Raw genomic sequence first — 17,248 nt, 5'->3', positions numbered from 1 at the left:
GCTGAAGGAAGGGAGGATTGGAATAGGCGAGGGTTCGGAAGGGGGAGGAGGATGAATTTGTTTATGTTGGGGGCGGGTCAAGTAGGCTTAGTAGGTCTCGGCTCGAAGACGATCATCAATCATTACCCACAGCAGAGAGGATATAATTGTGGATTCGAGGTGAAGAGAAGAGGGGGGGCAAGGGTGAAAATGTTGAGAGCAGGAAAGGAAGGAAAAAAAAGAAAAGGAAAAAAAAGATGTGGATGGTGGTCAAGTATGAATAAATGGAGAGAGGAATGACAACCTGATTTCAAGATGCACATTTACACGAACCCCCCACAATCAAACATGCATGCATGCATGCAGACCAAAACCCACCCACACACATACACACATACACACACACACAACAAAGAAAGGACGACGTTACTACTTACTCGGCCCGCCTCTCAGCAATGCGTATCTTTTGCAGCGTAGCAGTCAATTCCCTGACGTAGATCTCGTCGTCGTACACGTTCCCTGTCTGGCGTCTGCCTCGCATGGTTGGTCACACGCACACCCCTCTTTCTTCCGTTCGGCGACTTTTTCTTGTGTTTGTTGCTGCTGTAGGATATGACAAAGAAGTCACCGAACGAAGCGCTCCCCTTGACCTAGGAATTTGGCCTGGCCGATGCAGCAGGGCTATACAATGGAGCGTGGCCGAACTGAGAAGATGATTAGTGACCGGGGTGGAGCAGCCGGAGGGGAACTCTGTGGGGTTGGGGGGTCACCTCAGAAGTCCCTTGGTTGCTGGCGGCTTATGGGCTGGGGGAATGTCCGGGGATCGTTGAGGCGAGGCAGGTCGTTTCAAGGTGGGTCCTGATGGAGACAAACGAGGTGGATCTGAATTATGTATATTATCCGAAGTGGTGTTGTCTCGACCCTTTGTTCTCTTGTTTCTTATTTTTCTTTCTGTTTTCTGTTTCTTGTCGTAGCGTGGTAGGGAAAAGAAGGAGTGGCAACTGGGGAGCTTTATAGGCAGGTTGCAACGGAAAAAAAAAAAAGGCCTTGGGTCAGGAGAGGCTGGCGGGTTTGAGGTGGGAGGGGGTGGGTGGGAAGATGCAACATGAATGATGAATGAAGGAGGGGGGGAGGGGGGACTTACACGCCCACGAGCCAGCCTGACGCTTTACGCCGACTGACGCAGTGACGTTCAAGGCTGAAGTCAAAGAACCATCTTCCCCCGGTTTCTCTTCCTCATCATCGATTGGCTGTACTCTGCTGACTACTTTATTCCTGTGTTCGGGGAGAAAGAAACGAACGCAGCTCCTCCTATGGTGCTTAGTCTCTGTGTAATCATCATGTCACCTGTTCCAAGAAACGCCAGCACCAGATCGCCCAGCTGAACATCAATCCCCCGAGGTTGGGTTAGCAAGCACACATCACCCCGTCAAAGACGTATCTGTCTTCTCGATCAGACCCTGATAGACAGAGATAGTCGTATGTACACGACAGGAGACAGACAGACACAAAGCCTCGCTAGTCCTCGCGCCTCGCCTTTCGTCCCCCCCCCCCCCTCGTTCTCATTCCTAGCATGTGACAAACAGCCGCCGCAAGGAACGAGGACCAGAGGTCAAGGGACAGGGGTTTCGAGCAAGAACCCGGCCCTGCAGCCGCAGCGTAGCAGAAATGGCAGTACAACACGCCTCCAGCATGCAAGTCGGATCCCGAAACCATGCACGAGCGCCTACTGCAGCACGCACACCCTAACGGAAGGTCGTTTGGGCCACCACCTCCCACTTTCGTCTCTTGCCCTCTCTCTCTCCCTCTGTTTTTCTTCCTCCTTCCCTCTCTTCCCCATAGAAAGATCATACCAGAAGGCCTTCTAGAAGGTCAAGATAACCATACATAGTAGTATTCAGGGCAGTGCAGGTGTTGGGCCCCGTCCGGCTTGGACACCCCCTTGACAACCGTCGCGCCGTGGAAGCACGGCTGTCGGTGAGGGACCTCGAGCCGTTAGAGACGGCCTCCTACAACCCCGTGCAGATTATTTCCTGTACAGGCAACTTATAAACTCCTCCGCGATAGATTGATGGGTCGATGGAGGTTTGGTGGCGGAAAGGAGACGGCGATGAGTGGGGGTAAGGGGAAGGGGGGGGGGAGGTCAATACCTTGGCCTCGCGTGCCTCAGACCGTAATACACACTGATACAACTTCACTACCGCTGCTTACTTACTAGAGTCCATCTGATGCCTCGGTTGCTATCTTAATTCCTAGAGGGGACCGACTTGCTCGGGCTTGATATTGTCGAATGGCAAGTAACCTGATAGATTGTCTGGTGCCGAGGAATTGAACTATTATCAACCCTGTTTTTCTTTTCCTTTCCTTCCACGTGGAAATCACCTTGTCTGCCAAAAAGAGCCTTTACCACGTGTGCCGAGGAGCTGCTGTGTAAGCTTTCCCCCCTCTTCTTGGCTTGGTTGGACCTGGAGAGGCGTTGCGTTGCATATACGGAACATGGGCGTCCGGTTCTAGCAGATGCTGCACGGCCCTCGAAAGTTCTCCTGGGGGAGATTTCCTCAAACTGCACCAACCAGGGGAGCAGACGATTGCGTGAGAGGCCATGAGGGATCACGAAAAGTGTGCGATATAGAGTGCATGGACCTATCTGGGCAAATTATCCATGTGTCTTTGACACAAAATTAACTTCACTCCCCTACAGATGGAGGCTTTTCGATGCTGACACCGAATGAGTGAGTATATCGTCCACCTATGAAGACGCTGGCCTCGGCTCTGGCCTTTTCCACCAACCCCCCCCCCCCCCTGCTCTTTTCCTTCTTTCTTACCTGTAATGACTTCCTTCCTTCCGGTCAAAACCTGTTCAGGCAGTGCAAGAGAGTGCATCTTCCGAGCCAGTTACTCTGACATGGCGATCGATCAGGTAAAGGTGAGATGACAGGGTTGGACCGCAGATCAATGTTCAGGACTCTGGACATCAGTTTTGACGAGCCATCAAAATCTACCAGTCCTTTCCATACAAATTCCAAGATCTGGTTAGGTCACAACAACACATGCCACAGTCCTCTCACCATCCAGCTCAAGTCGGACGGGTTGGAAAGCAGTCAGCTACGACCGGTTCTAGCCCCCGAAACTGAGAGAGAGAGAGAGAGAAAGTGTGCGTGTGTATGTGTTTGTTTGTATGACGGCCGAGATATCACCTGTGCTGTTGTTTCACCGGTCCAAGAGCACTCGTGTATGCACGTATGCAAGCCGTCGGACCGTGGTCATGCCAGTCAATTCCATTCTCATTTGATCAGATTCGAGCACGACACCAGGACCACGGAGGAAACGGGCTTTTTCCTGACCTCCTCTGCTTTAAGTGTTCTTCTCGCGGCATATCGGGACGAAGTTGATGTCTTCAATTCTGGCCAGGAAAATTTCCCAAGCCCATCGCTCCTTAGGTAGGGCCATCAAAGATATCATTTCGCCTTCGCTTCCTCTTGCCCGGCCTTCTTTCCCTCGATAACTCACCCAGGTGGTATTGCAGTTGAACAAGATGGGTCCAGAGACGAATCCAATCTGCTTTTCAAGAGATGGACAAGATTGCCAACTAGTCCCCTATAGTCAATTGCCTCAGACAGCACACAGGATATCCTAATAGGGTGTTTCTGGACCAGGAAGTAAGTCATTCGCCTGTAAATCGTATCTATTTTGAAGCCGACTCCCCGCCGGCATGTATGAGCTCAAAATTCATTCTAAATCATGATTGAAACGCCGCTTTATGTACCACAAAGATTACCACGCTTTGTACCCATCATATGGAACGAATCTGCCGTGTCAGGGCAACAGAAAATGGGGGTTCTCAAAATAGATGAGCCGCTCATCATCGACCAACGGTTTCATCATAGCCTCGACTCTGTGCATCCTGCGTAAAACTATCAGCACAGGTCGTCCCATGGAATTTCGCGGCCTCTCTCAATGGTGCCATGGTCCATAACTTCATATAGAACAGGCTTCTCGCGGGAAAAAGCACCTCCAGCTCTGTTCCAACGGTCTGAACGGAGCGGGGGACAGACTTATTTTTGGTAGTAGTGGGCCATCTCTAGCCCAGCCCGCTTGAAGCCGCACTTGATGTAGAAGCCCTCGTTGGCCTCGCTGCAGTCGAGGATGGTCTTGTAGCAGCCAATCTTCTCGGCGATAAAGTCAAGGGCCTGGATGAGGCGGAGGCCCAGCTTCTTGCCCTGCTGGTCCTTGGCGACGGCGATGTCCTCGATGTGACCGACCAGGCCGAGGTTGTGTATACTGTTTCGGAGAAGAGAGTTGGTCAGCAACAAAGCCCACCGCATCCAACGCTCGCAAAAGTCAATCCTCCTCTGAGCCAGAGCCAAAGCCCAATCTTTCCCCCTTCGAAATGTATGTAGCTTGTCTGTTTGCTTACAATTTCCTCTCGGCGATCAGCGCACCCGTCCCGACGACCCTGCCTTCGCCATCCTCGATGACCAGGACGTAGTAGCTTCCATCCTGCCGCCTGATCCAGTCGAAGCGCCCCGAGAACTGGTCTTCGCTGATGTCGCCGACGGTGGTCAGGACGCGCAGGCAGTCGAGAAAACCGGCGTGGTAGTCGGCCCGGCGCAGGGCACGGATCTTGTAGCCGGTTGGCAGGGCGGCGGCGACGTCTGGGGAGAGCAGGTCGTCGCCGAACAGGCCTGCCTCTGCGCCGTTCGTGTTGGTGATCTCTGTTGTTCCGTTCATGTTTTCTTTCTCCTTTCTTGTAGAGGAGCTGGGATGAAGCAGGAGGAGAAGGGAGGAGTCGAACAGTCGAGGAGTCGAGGAGGGAATAGGAGGTGTTGTCGTCGAGGGGGCGGTGTGAGCAGATGGCGGCGACCTTTTGTCGAAAGCGGCTACACGACAACAAAGAGATTCGGGATGGTTTCGGTGGAGGATGGCGGTGGCTATTGGGAGAGAGTGACACTGAAGCGAATGACGTCCAAAAGCAGGTAGGGCGCGTGCAAGACAAAGTTGAAGGAGGGTTATGGAGGAGCTGTTGTCGAGAACAGGTTTCGAGTGTAATATATCCCCTTGTCTCTCTCGTTGTAGATCCTCCCCCAGATTTAATCCTCCCAACGCTCTCGCCAACTCGACTACCCGTCAGCTTTTACTTTTTTAGCTCGCGCCCCTGAACTATTTTGGGCCCTGGGCCCTGCAGGTCCCCTCCCCCGAGGGACCGATTCAGTGGTCAGGGCCCCTTCCAAGCTTCTACTTGGGCACGCTAGCACTGACCACCACAGCCTCGCTGACCTGTGCAGCAAATCAGAAAGAAGCCCTGGGGCGGTACCACCACCCGCTTGTCTCTGGGAATACGGGCTGTCGGGTCCAGAATTACACGAGCCCAGCCCAGGCCGTCCTGTCCTCCACAATAATGTCCTGTGGCGCTTCTCATTTTTTTCTTCTTCTTGTGTGTGTCTGGACTGCACAGTACACAATTGATTCAGATCTCACCATCATTCCTGGTATCCGTTATGGGAGTGTCTTGTAGCTGCAATTGAGAGTCCAGATTGACAAGAGGCTCAGGGTGTTTGTTAAGGTATGTCGTCATTGTTCAAGGGTTCTTGGACCAGTTTCTTTGCTACAAGGGGCCCTACAACCCGAACCCTGACATCACCCAATGCAACTACAGAGGGGCAATGTTACAAGCCTGGCTGTGCATGCAATTCGCTGATGAATCCCTCATGGGTGGACTGTGATCTTGTTATATGAACCATAGTACTTTGGTGTCATCTGAATATTTGTATTTCTGTTTTTTTTCTTTCTTGGTGTTGACCAAATAAAAATTGATATGCCCCTTGCATGAGACATGCCAGATTGCCTATCAAGCACTCAGGCACTGTCAAATTGGAGCTGGCCACGTCTGACAAGCTGCTAACTACTAACTGTGAGAAGAGCCCCCTCTGTTGCACCTGCATTGTGTCATAGCCACTCAAAAGTAGACTTGCCCCTGGTCTTTTTTCTTCTTTCACATGCTTGAGCAGCGACAAACCTTGCAAGGAATCCACTCTTCTGTCGGAGCGCCATCAATCATCAATCGAGAAAGTCATGCCTTTTCAGTCATGGAAAATAAATCATATGCTGTGGAATGCTGCAACACAGCTCCGAGGCTCACGCTGTCCCTATTGTCATCTTCATCCAATGCATACATCATCTATTTCCCCCCTTTCATCTGATCAGGTGATGTTTTCTACCGTGATCGATACTACATACTGAGTACTTGCTTGATACGTTCCGAATCAGATCATGTGAGCCCCAAAGCTACACATCACTTCAAGACAGCCACCTGCTCTCTCTTCTTCTTTACTTCTGCCGTTTTCATTCCTCAGGCAAGATAAGACAAGACATTCTTGCGTGAAGCATCCCAGACGCTGCCCTTCCTCCTGCCAAGATGACTCAGATTGAGGGAGATGATGATCCAGGAAGGGCGATCGAGACCACCAAAATGACTCCAACAGACCTCGAGATACAACAGCGGCAGCAGCAGCAGCAGCAACAACAACAACAACAACAACAACAACAAGAACATCAACAACTCTTGCCTGCTCCACCAATCAGGACCCTTCTCCCAACTCCCGTCGCCTCTGCCATCAGCCTGTGGACACGCTCAGCAAGCCTGGCCCTCCGTGTCAGTACCGTTATTGGCGGATATGGTCTCGGCGCAGCCAAGGCCACGACCCTCTCGAGTCTTGAGCTCGGGAGAGGCATCCTCGAGGGCATCCTGCACCGTGCCGGCAACGAGACCTTCCTGCGGTCCAACTCGGACCTGGAGAGAGCCGATGCAGAGACGGTCATGGAGAGGAGCCTCGAGGGCCTCCACCTCGCACTGTCCCAGGTCGTCTTCTGGACAACAGCGGGCTTCCACCTCACCGGGACTACACTGTCCACCATCTCCGACATATCGCAGTTGACCTTGTCGTATCTTGACTCGGTCCTGGGCTCGACCGAGTCATCCAGGGCCATCGCGAGCATCATCACCTTGATCCGACGCGAGTTCAACAATCCGGCAACGGGCCAGCCAGGCGAAAAGGTCGGTGTCTTTGACCTGATCGTCGGCATGGTCGGCATGGCATACTTTCAGAGGTGGGCCTGGAGACTCATCGAGGAAGAGAACCAACGGCTGCAGGTCGATGAGATCCTGTGGGATGTAGTCATCCTCAACGACGAGGAGACATTTGACTACAACAGAATCACGGATGGACAACAGCGGTCCAACAACAATAAAGACAACGGCAGTCCAAAGGACCATGTCGTCAGGACCATACAGCAGCACGGGGCAGAAGATGACAGCACCGACGACGAAAGTCTTGTCCCGGAGTCCCGGCTCAGGAGTCAGATCATGGACGCGCTCCCTCCTGGGGCCAAGGTGGTCATCACCACCGAGACAAAAACTACAAAAACGATCACTGTCGACGTCGTCTCGGGCACGCAGCCGAGCCGCCTGGCGCCGCCACCGGGCGTGGAGCTCGTGGAGGAGACAAGGCTGGTGCCCTCTTCCTCGCAAGGGGGCCAGCGCTGGTCTGTTGCATCGGACCACATGCTCCCAGATACCACCACCAACGATACCCCAGCCGCGTATCGTGTCGTCTATCGGGTTGGCAAGAACAGTCTGAGGAGCACCGAGATGTCTCGGGCCGCAGGGCAAGATCAAGACATGCCTCGCTTTGTGGAACAGATTGATGATTCAGACACTGATATGTCTCCGGATGAGAAGCAAACTTCCCACGACGACAATGAGGAGGACAAGCCTCCTCCACTACCTCCCAAATCCCCGCCTTCGCTGCGTCCGAGACCCGCAGTCGACATATCTGCGCATGCATCTACTGCACCCCATAGTACTGGTCAGGGTCGAGGCACTCCGGTCCAGACGAGACAGACCACCCTTCCTACACGAGATGGCGAACCTTCAGCAAATCAGAAACGGGTCAGGGCGCCGGCATCCTCTCAGACAGCTTCCTCCAGCAGCACCGACCTACCACGAAAGAAGCAGCAGCCCATGCAATCAATGTCAAAGTTGTTGTCGTCATCTTCGTCGTCGTCGTCGTCGTCGTCGTCGTCCAAAAAATCAACAAAGGACAACCTAGAAGCGTCACAATCTTCAAAGACATCCATTGAAAAAAAGGGTGGCTTGCGCAACGTGTTGAAGAAGGGCGCAGGATCTGCCAGCTCCATCATGATGGCCAAAGACAACAGAGACGTTGGGCCTTCTCAAGTAACGGCAGCTTCCACCTCGAAGCGACATCTGACTGTGCCCAATCGTGGTCCATCGCTGGTTCCAGGCAGACAACCACCTCCACCGCCTAAAGGAGCGCCCCGACCAGCACAAGCAGTAGCACCCCGGAAGGCGCTGACAACTCGGGCTCTGGCTGAATACTCGGGGGACCTGCAGCAAAGCCCATCACGAGCTAGCTTTATATCGGTACACGAGCGTCGAAGAGACTCGCTCGTCTCCCAGACAGACACCTTTTCCATACACTCCGTGGAAAGCCACAGACCTGTGTCCCCTACCTTCCCGCGCAGTTACGTGCCCAACCCGAGGCCCGAACGAGACGTGAAGCAACCTCCACCATCGCCCCCAGACCATCCAAAAGCGGTGTCACACCGCTATTCTCCCAGCATCTATACCCTCAGGACGACCAGCTCTCAGACGTCCCTTGTTCCCTATGTCGAGCCCAGTCCCTTTGCCAGCGCGGACGCCCTGACAACTCTCCGTCGTACAGGAACGCTCGAGGTCACATTTCCGCGTTTCCATCTGCTGCGTAACATCACACGGTACATGCGCTACAGCTCGGCCTCGTATGGGTCTCATTTTCTCAAGATGTTTGGAATCTCCAAGACCATGCCACCCATGCTGAAGGCACTCGACAGCACACACCACGAGGTGCGCTACTTTGCACATCATACCCAGTCCTCACCACAGTCCGTCTTGCTGTCATCCTTCGTCGATGCCCAGGGAGGGAGTGACGCCACAGGTTCGACAGAGTCGGGCGTGCCCTTGGTTCACTACATCTCCATAGACGACGAGTCCAAGGCAGTGGTTCTGGCCTGTCGTGGAACGTTGGGGTTCGAGGATGTCCTGGCTGACATGACATGCGACTACGACGACCTCGTCTGGCGCGGCAAGACCTACAAGGTGCACAAGGGGGTGCACGCCTCCGCAAGACGACTGCTGTACGGCGGCGACGGCCGAGTGCTGGTCACCATCAAAGCAGCGCTGGAAGAAAATCCCGACTATGGGCTTGTGCTCACGGGGCACTCTCTCGGAGGCGCTGTGACGGCCCTGCTGGGCATCATGCTCTCTCAACCCGTGGACAGCGGCACCTCTTTCGTTACCTCTGACGAGCCACACCGTCGATCTCTCCCTGCTCCCTCTGCTTCCCCTACCAATTCGTCTTCAGCATCATCATTCTCATGCTCCCCCGATATCTTCCTCCCGCCCGGCCGGGCCATCCACGTTTACGCATACGGTCCACCTTCAACGGTGTCACCCTCTCTCCGCCGAGCCACGCGCGGACTCATTACCTCCGTCGTCCATGGACAGGACTTAGTACCCTACCTCTCCCTTGGCGTCCTTCACGACTTTCAGGCCGTCGCCTTGGCGTTCAAAACCGACAACGCAGACGCGAAGCAGGAGATCAAGCAGCGCGTCTGGGAGGCCCTGCAAAGCGGCCTGATGGACAAGTGCAGCGGAATGGGAGGGGGAAGAGGAGGAGGAGGAGGAGGAAAGGACACTGGCAGGAGTGCTGCCACGGAGGAAGACGAGAAGTGGGCGTTTGCGGCTTTCAAGACGCTCCGGGTCAACATGATGAGCGAGAAGCTTCTGCCCCCAGGTGAGGTCTTTGTGGTCGAGACGGAGAAGGTCCTGCGGCGGGATGCGTTCATCGACCCGGACGCTGAGGCTGCTGGGAAGGGCAATAATCAGTACGTCAGCCGCCCGGCCAGGAGGATCGTGTTGAAGTACGTCCGGGATGTAGAGACACGGTTTAGAGAAATCCGTTTCGGCGCGACGATGTTGACGGATCATAACCCGGCCAAGTATGAGGACGCGCTGGAAGGGCTGCGGTTTGGCGTCGTCGAGTCTTGATCCTGTACATGTACGGGCGGGCAAGTGAATGACACTGCCGTCTTGGGGCCTTTGTTGAAATAGAGAATAGGGGCAAGGAGCCCACTGCGTCAGCCCATTCTGGCTGAAGAAGTTCCTTGTTGATCTCTTTTATATTTACACGAGGACATGAAATCCTGGACATATGGCCAGGAGGATGAGCAAATTTGGGATAGACAAGTCCAGATAGACGGGCAAGAGACGGGCCATCTGATGCCTTCACATGAAAGCAATCATATTTTTCTGCGAAGCTGAGAGTTTTCTCTTGTACGTGGCAGTTTCTCTTCTGCATCTAGGTCAGACTCATGTGGGGGGGAATATAAGTGTAGTTCGTTCTGAGACCTGGCGATCGTCATTTCCCCCCGACAACTCTCACATGATGGAGAAAAGCCCATCGTGAAAGATAACACACATTTCTCTTGTTAACAAGGCCATGACAGAGACTCCTCGAACATCACCCACGAACTTTCAAATGAAGCTGACGGCAAAGCACTGCGTCGAACTAAGGCAGGAAATCTAGATTCAAACCTATCTATCGCAGCAATGAGAAGTAATTCTATACACGCAGTTCGAAATAATGACCACCGACGTAGAGGCTGCCTGAATCTGATTCAACACCCCCATAATATGATACGAGATGTTGGGCAGCATGAGGATATGCGGCGAATAGTGTATTGATGAGCTGGATTGGTTTATCATTGCATTATACATCTTATGCCCTCTTTCAGTCAAAAAGGACGACGGCCCCTTGTGATTGTCATTTACTTTTTTCTGATTACAAATGCACTTGGGCCGAAATAGTTTATCGTTCCAATGCTTTCTGACGAAGGAATGATAGTAAATGCAAAGTTGAACTATTGGTGCTTCTATAATTAGATGATGACAGAAGAATTTAGAATCTTTGGATGCCCAACACGGCTCACTACGCTTGCTTCCTTTCACATCAAGCCCCCAAAATCAATGAGTAACAGTATCCACCTCGCAGCCTCTGGTCTACGTTGATATTCATCTCAGGAGTTAGATTGAGCGGTGGCTGGAGAGGCTGGCAGACCCAGTCATATCTACTTCTGGCTCCGGAACGAGACTCGAGAGGCAAGGCAGAACACTACTTAAATATGTAATTAGTCGGATTCCGGTTTGATTTATTACACCGAAAAGTGTATGTCAGGCACTCTTCTGATAAAATTGGCAATTTATTATAAAGTCGTCCGTCCATGTCCGGCCCCGTCGGAACAACAACACGAAAGTCTCATGACGTTGGCATGGTAAGAATCTTGTGACAGGTCTGCCCAAGACGAAAACATGATGACCTGTCAGCCTTGTGACTTGTGTGCAGCCAGCCCTACGATCCTTCACATATAGCCTCTTTGGGCGGTGAGGACATGCCCTTTACAATCAGATTCTTCATGCAGCCCCCCCTCCGTGCCGGTGTCCCTTCTCTTTTCTTCTTCTTGCTCACTGTAATAAACCTATCCTGGGAATAGTTCAATGGAAGCAAGTCGATTACTCTATCACCCTTTCCATTCTCGGATGGAGGCCATCCTTCCGAGACGGCCTTGTCGGGCTCGGAGGAGAAGATGGGTGCACGTAGCAAAGGTAGTCGAACCAGTCCAGTCGGAGCCAACCCCCCGGGGGGGGCTGATGATTTCACTGCCCACCCGAGCACAGCGTGACTGTTTGTTGCTCACCTCCAGTCATCTCACAAGAGCCTGCTTACCCAGAAGGGAAAAAGGAACAGCCCACCGAAGGACTATCGCGAATAATTCTGCGAATATTGTCTGTGTGTGGCCCTGCTCGTATCGCAACAAAAGAAAGGGAGGAGGAGGAGGGGGGGGGGGGGTGAGTGAACATCTGATGTCACCTAATAAAGTAACACTCGTGACAGCATGCCATGTACCCCATCCTCAAGCATGACGGTGCAGTCGGCCGCCTAATTAACTACTCATTGACACAAGTTGTGTCTTGTTGCCTCAGTCCGTTCTCGTCCCGGTCGCTGACCGCTTCGATATCATATTTATCACGTCAGCCCACCCCAAGCTCCTTTCTCGGAGAATATGCCTGTATATATGTATGTATCCCGCCACTCGATTTGCATGTCAAATTACATAGCCCTGCCCGCCTTCCCAATTTTTTTTTTTTTTTTTTTTGACGTGTCCCACTCACATGGCATGTGCAACACAAGGCCCCTTAGGTGGGCGGCTGCAATAAGGCGGCTGCAGTCAGATCCGCCCGCCCCCGCGGACGGATCAGGATCGTCCCCGTCTGACCACACACACACACACACATACACACACACACACACCTTTTTCTTGTTCTCTTCTTTCTGTTTTGTTAGACTTTTGGTACCATGCATGGCATGAAAGTGGGTTTGAAAGTATGAGTAAGAAGGCAAACAAAGAGGGGAAGGTTGAGAGGTCAAGCAAGTAGAAACAGAAAGGATATTGTGAAAAAAATGGGGGGAGAGGCGGGAATAGCGAGCATCGTCCACAGAAAGGTCAAGGTAAAATTATCGCTTGACCAGTATCCAGTCTTGGCCAATTCATACATGGATTGAAATAATGAATAAAAAGACTGTCAAAAAAAAAGGAAGGAGGGGGGGGGGAGGAAAAAAAAAGAAAAGAGGTGACATCCGCGTACAGAATGAGACAGACGACTCCAGTTGAGAGGTCACCAGGACTGACCCTTCGCTTCGGTACCATAGTAATGGTACTAATGGTACACCCCCCCCCTCTTTTTCCCCCCCCTCTCATCAGTACTATGTACAGTACATGGTGAGCAAGTTTTTGAGAAGCCCGATCCAAGTACCTCGCGCACTGTGCGGATCAGAAATCCACCCAGAGCTACATTCGGCGTACCAACAGCGACCCCCCCCCCTCCCGTCTCTCTCATCTTTTTCCTAGGGCATGGGGGGCATGGATGGATGGGGCTTGACAACCTTACTCAACCGCTTGTCAAAAAAACCCAGCATGAATCCCAGTTCGTCATGCCGTCAATCGGCGGTCCACAAATGGGTCCCAAGGACTCAGATCTCGGGCCGGGGCGGGCAACGGGAAGCGAGAGAGGGCAAAGAAAGGAAGAAGAAAAAAAAGAGTCACATCTTTTTTTTTTTTTTTTTTTTTTTGGTTTTGGTTTTGGTTTTGGGCTCCAATGCTTTTTCTTCTTGGTTTTTTTCTTCTTTTCTTCTTCTTCCCTCTGTGCTTTATTTCTTTCTTTTTCTTTCTTTGGTGTTTGACAACCGTGAGAAAATGTACCTAGTAAGTCCACCACGAGTCTGGCGACAACTCAATCCGGCAATTAACTGCGGAAGTACAATAAGTTTCCTACAAAAGTACAGATCGCTCGAAGCATCACCCCGTCAAAAGGTTCCCACGGAGGCCAACGGGGGGGAGGAGAGGAGGGTTTTGGAGGGGGAACGGGGCCCCACCAGCACCACAACAACCCAATACCACCTACCCACATGGTGACTTGGTGGTTGGCAACAAGTGGCTCCAAAGTCAGCCAGCCTGTTTTTGTCTTGGTTCTGTTCAGCCCAAAGGTGAGCAGAAAAAATTGGAAAAGGATTGCGATGATTCGTCATCCAGCCGAAACCATTACGCCCAACCCCCCCCTTTCCTCCTCGTCATCCCCCGCCTCGGCTCGATCCATTTATTTGTAACTCCTTTCATGAGGAAAACAAGTATATAAATAATAATAATAAAAAAAGGATGGAAAAAAAAAAGAAAAAAAAGAGAGGAGAAAGTACCATCTTAACAATCCATCGTAAGACAAAAAAAGGACTTGCTATGTACAATAGTAATTTCCAACTAGCTCACGTGGTAGCAGCAAACCCGCAAAAGAAAAGAGAAGGGAAAGGCGTGGATCCCCTCCTTCCTGCGACATGCGATACGGGCAGCCCGAGACCCACGACCCTGTTGGTTCTCCTTCGATTCTCCTTCGATTCCCAGCTGTCCCCCCCCCCCCCTGGTCCGCCATGCACGCCCACACCCCAGAGCGGGACGGGCCCTTCAGCCTGCAGGAGAAAAGGTTAGATCCGGCACCATCCCTGTCTGTGCTGTATGTGGGACTTTGTTTTTCTTTCTTTTTTTTTTCTTCTTCCCTCCTTCCTCCTGACCCTTTTTCATGTGGGTGCCGTACACATGGTCATTCATAATGATTTTGGTGCACATTTTTGTGTTGCTCTTGCGTGCCATTCATATTTGCTCTTCTCTCACTGCACAGCCTTGGTGTTGTGTCTATAACTATTGTAATAATTATTTTAAAATATATATATATATATATATATTTTTTTAAAAAAAAAAAAAAAGACCAAGTCCCCTAGAATTCCTTCCAGACCACGTTGCAGCAGGAAGGCGCCGCTGACCAGTTAGGATGAATAACTATCTCGAAGACGCAGGCGCTGAAACAAAATGGAGCGACAGCAGGGTGACCATTCAGGAGACAAGATTCGCATGCGACCTGGTACGCATCGTTTTGGGGTCCAGGGGCAGTCTTTCAAGAAAACAAGTCTTCCTCCGTGGACGTTGTCGCCCGGGTGGGGGTGGGGGTCCCCGAGCCTCTCGCTACCACCTCTTCCACACGCTGTGAGAGGTATCCCGTGACAAACCGAGGCGCCCATCAGGGCAGGGAACAATACCACTACATCTAGCCCCATCTGACTACCACATGTGTTTGTAGTAGTATAAGGCTTCCACAGGAAGAGGAGGACCGTGAGGCTGCTGACCTGTGACGACCCAATATGACCCCGCAGGTGAAGCCAGAGCCCTCGAGACTATGTAACGGTATAGTCTGAACCCTGACTAGTCTAGAGGAGGCGCATTCGTCCTGCAGAGCTGAAATGTCCCAGTGTGCACATTAACCAAAAACATGCCTTGGTAGAATCTGGTGGGTTTGAGATGGAGATCAACATGCCATGATCGCCAGAGTGTCCAGCAGAGCATGCCAGGGATCTAGCGAGGGCTACTTTTGACCCATGACCAGCCGATCCGATTACTCTTTGTGTGTGTTCCTAGCTTGCTACAAGCCCATACAAGAGTTCAAAAAGTGTCCATGCACCGGGAAACCCAATTAGGCGGTATAGACCAACTCGTACGTGGCACGCACCACGTCTCCACTGCCACCTTTGTCCTCGCCCCCTTGAGGGAGTGAGTATTCAAGGTCTTGCCTTTCTGTTTCCCCGCCCATCTTCTCCCTCGCGTAGTACAAGACGGCTTGGTCAGTTTGGTGCAATTATCTCTGCCCAGGCGAGATGTTTGCGTCCTCGTTCGGGCCTCAGCGGTGAACTATGCTGTTTCTTGCAAGGCAACCATCAGCCTGTGCAGCACATCAACACAGCAAAATGAGACTCCTTCCTGTTCTCGTCTTGGCCTTACGAGAATGAAACAACCTGGTGCCGATCTCCCGGGTCCAAAGGCAATGCACTGAATGAGTCCTGTCCAAGGGGTCAAGGAGACGGCCTTTGTGGCTGGCCAGACCCTCAGTTTCGCGGCGGGGGATAATTCCCAAAGGCGTCGTTTCGAGTTGTGAGGGCCCTTTTGCGGTCGCAAGTGCATAGCCACGTCGTGCTGGCCAGAATGTCACGTCCTTGTCTCCCTATTCCGGCTGCTCACAAGCCCTGCGGCCAAGACGAGTTGTGAAGGCTGAGAACAATGGCACCAAAAACGTTGGTTATGAGAGAGTCTTCACCAGCGTCCAGGGATCCGATTCATCTATCGCATGCAAGTTGCAGCCTCAGAAGACAGCGACGACGACGAGCTTGTCGGCGCTTCATATGTTCTTGACTCGGGTTTTCTACGGGGAAAGACACTACTGTGTGGTCAACAGCAAGCTGTGACCTCGTGTACAACTTTCTTCAAACTACCAGCACCAAAGACCGGCGATCCTGAGACCGTGGGTAAGGTTGATGTGGATCACATTGCCTTTTTAGCCCGTCTGCAGGTTGCATATGCGACAAGTCAAGTGACGCAGTGCCGTTTCTTTGTTTTGCTTGGCTTTTGTTTACTCTCAAGTAAACCCTAGCATGTTCTCATAGCTTCTCTGGCTGGCAATTGCTGCACAAGGATACCTGAGGAGTATTCAGACGAAGCCCTGTTTCTGTCAGCCAAGCCCCTCTAGAGATTGTCTGGAACTCAAGGTTAAGACCCATCAGTGAATCACCTGCAGAGATGTCGCTTCCAAACGGCTCAAGCGAGTCGCATCATGGCGAGGTCCTCGACGAGAGGCTGAGACAGGGCTGATGAGTTTACGATAAGAAAGAAGGAAGGGAGAAAACTTCGACCTGGACATTATTCGAGCTTGTATAAGTGTCGGAACTGGGAGGACGGAGCTGCAAACAACAGGCAGGCAAGGAAACCTGGCAGGTGAGCCCCACCATTCGCACTCGTGTTGGATTGATCGGAAAGAGTCTGTTTGTCTCTTGCATTAATGAGCATGCAGGTGACAAACCAACATAATAGGCCGTGTTCTGGAAGCTTGTTTCAGAATACCAATAATCTGACGAGGCGGTGGCATGATTGCTTTTGCCTCAGACACCCGGGAAGTTCCTAGAAATAGCGAGATGGTTGGTGGCGTCAGCAGCAACGCGTCTCTGCGGTTTACGCACAGAGACAAGCACCTGCCCTGCGAAGTCAGAAGAAAGTTGAGGGTTTGTACCGGCAACATGCTTCGCAGGTAGCAAGTGAGGTCTGTAAAGGCCCAACAGGTCGGGCGACTGTCTTGATTCGAACTTGTGCCCTACCGGAGGTCTTCCTGACCAATCGATCTGGAACCCTTCGCTCCCCGCGCAGGTAGCGCTCGCATGGAGAGGAGGGTCTTGGGACATCCCGTGAACATCGCGATATAATCTCGTTTTGTTTCCGGAACTCTCTTCGCCATCTTGGCAGTGCACGAAGAGAACGTCTCTCGAAACGAACGACGAGATACGACATGCCACCCATGTTTACGTGAGGACTGTCGCTTGGAGGAGGCTCTCCACTGGCAGACCCTGGACGGGGCGTTATTGTTTATGGCTTTGCGTGTACGCAGTGCTTCTCGAACACCTTTGCTGAGCTGGGGGGTCGGTGACAAGACAGGGCCTAGACGGGCAAGCCAGTGTTAGGACTGGTACTGAGGACAGGATACGGTTGTATCGCTGGGCAGGGGTATCAA

General features: G+C 52.2%; 2 protein-coding genes across 2 annotated transcripts; one reads left to right on the top strand and one right to left on the bottom strand.

The window, feature by feature from the left end:
• Positions 1–3,626: 3,626 nt before the first annotated feature.
• M406DRAFT_324852 (acyl-CoA N-acyltransferase) lies at positions 3,627–4,973 on the bottom strand. Its single transcript, XM_040919918.1, has 3 exons — positions 4,397–4,973; positions 4,039–4,260; positions 3,627–3,876 (listed from the first exon to the last, which is right to left on the bottom strand). The coding sequence occupies exons 1-3, from the start codon at positions 4,708–4,710 to the stop codon at positions 3,861–3,863; spliced, it is 552 nt and encodes a 183-aa protein (XP_040770920.1). The 5' UTR covers positions 4,711–4,973; the 3' UTR covers positions 3,627–3,860.
• Positions 4,974–6,541: 1,568 nt separating this feature from the next.
• On the top strand, positions 6,542–10,078 carry M406DRAFT_11147 (uncharacterized protein; the record flags this gene model as incomplete). The annotated part of the gene is made up of 2 exons (XM_040915365.1): positions 6,542–8,142; positions 8,287–10,078. Coding segments are annotated over 2 exons (3,393 nt in total), but the record flags the coding sequence as incomplete, so codon positions are not given.
• Positions 10,079–17,248: the final 7,170 nt, after the last annotated feature.

The sequence above is a fragment of the Cryphonectria parasitica genome, assembly GCF_011745365.1.
Source record: "Cryphonectria parasitica EP155 unplaced genomic scaffold M406scaffold_11, whole genome shotgun sequence".
Taxonomy (NCBI): domain Eukaryota; kingdom Fungi; phylum Ascomycota; class Sordariomycetes; order Diaporthales; family Cryphonectriaceae; genus Cryphonectria; species Cryphonectria parasitica.
This window is presented reverse-complemented; position numbering and strand designations above follow the sequence as displayed.

Bases quoted from the DNA above. Each gene is read 5' to 3' on its own strand.
- M406DRAFT_324852 (XM_040919918.1), bottom strand. From the start codon at position 4,710: ATGAACGGAACAACAGAGATCACCAACACGAACGGCGCAGAGGCAGGC. The intron at 4,261-4,396 runs GTAAGCAAACAG...TCTCCGAAACAG, and splicing joins CTGATCGCCGAGAGGAAATT to TATACACAACCTCGGCCTGG.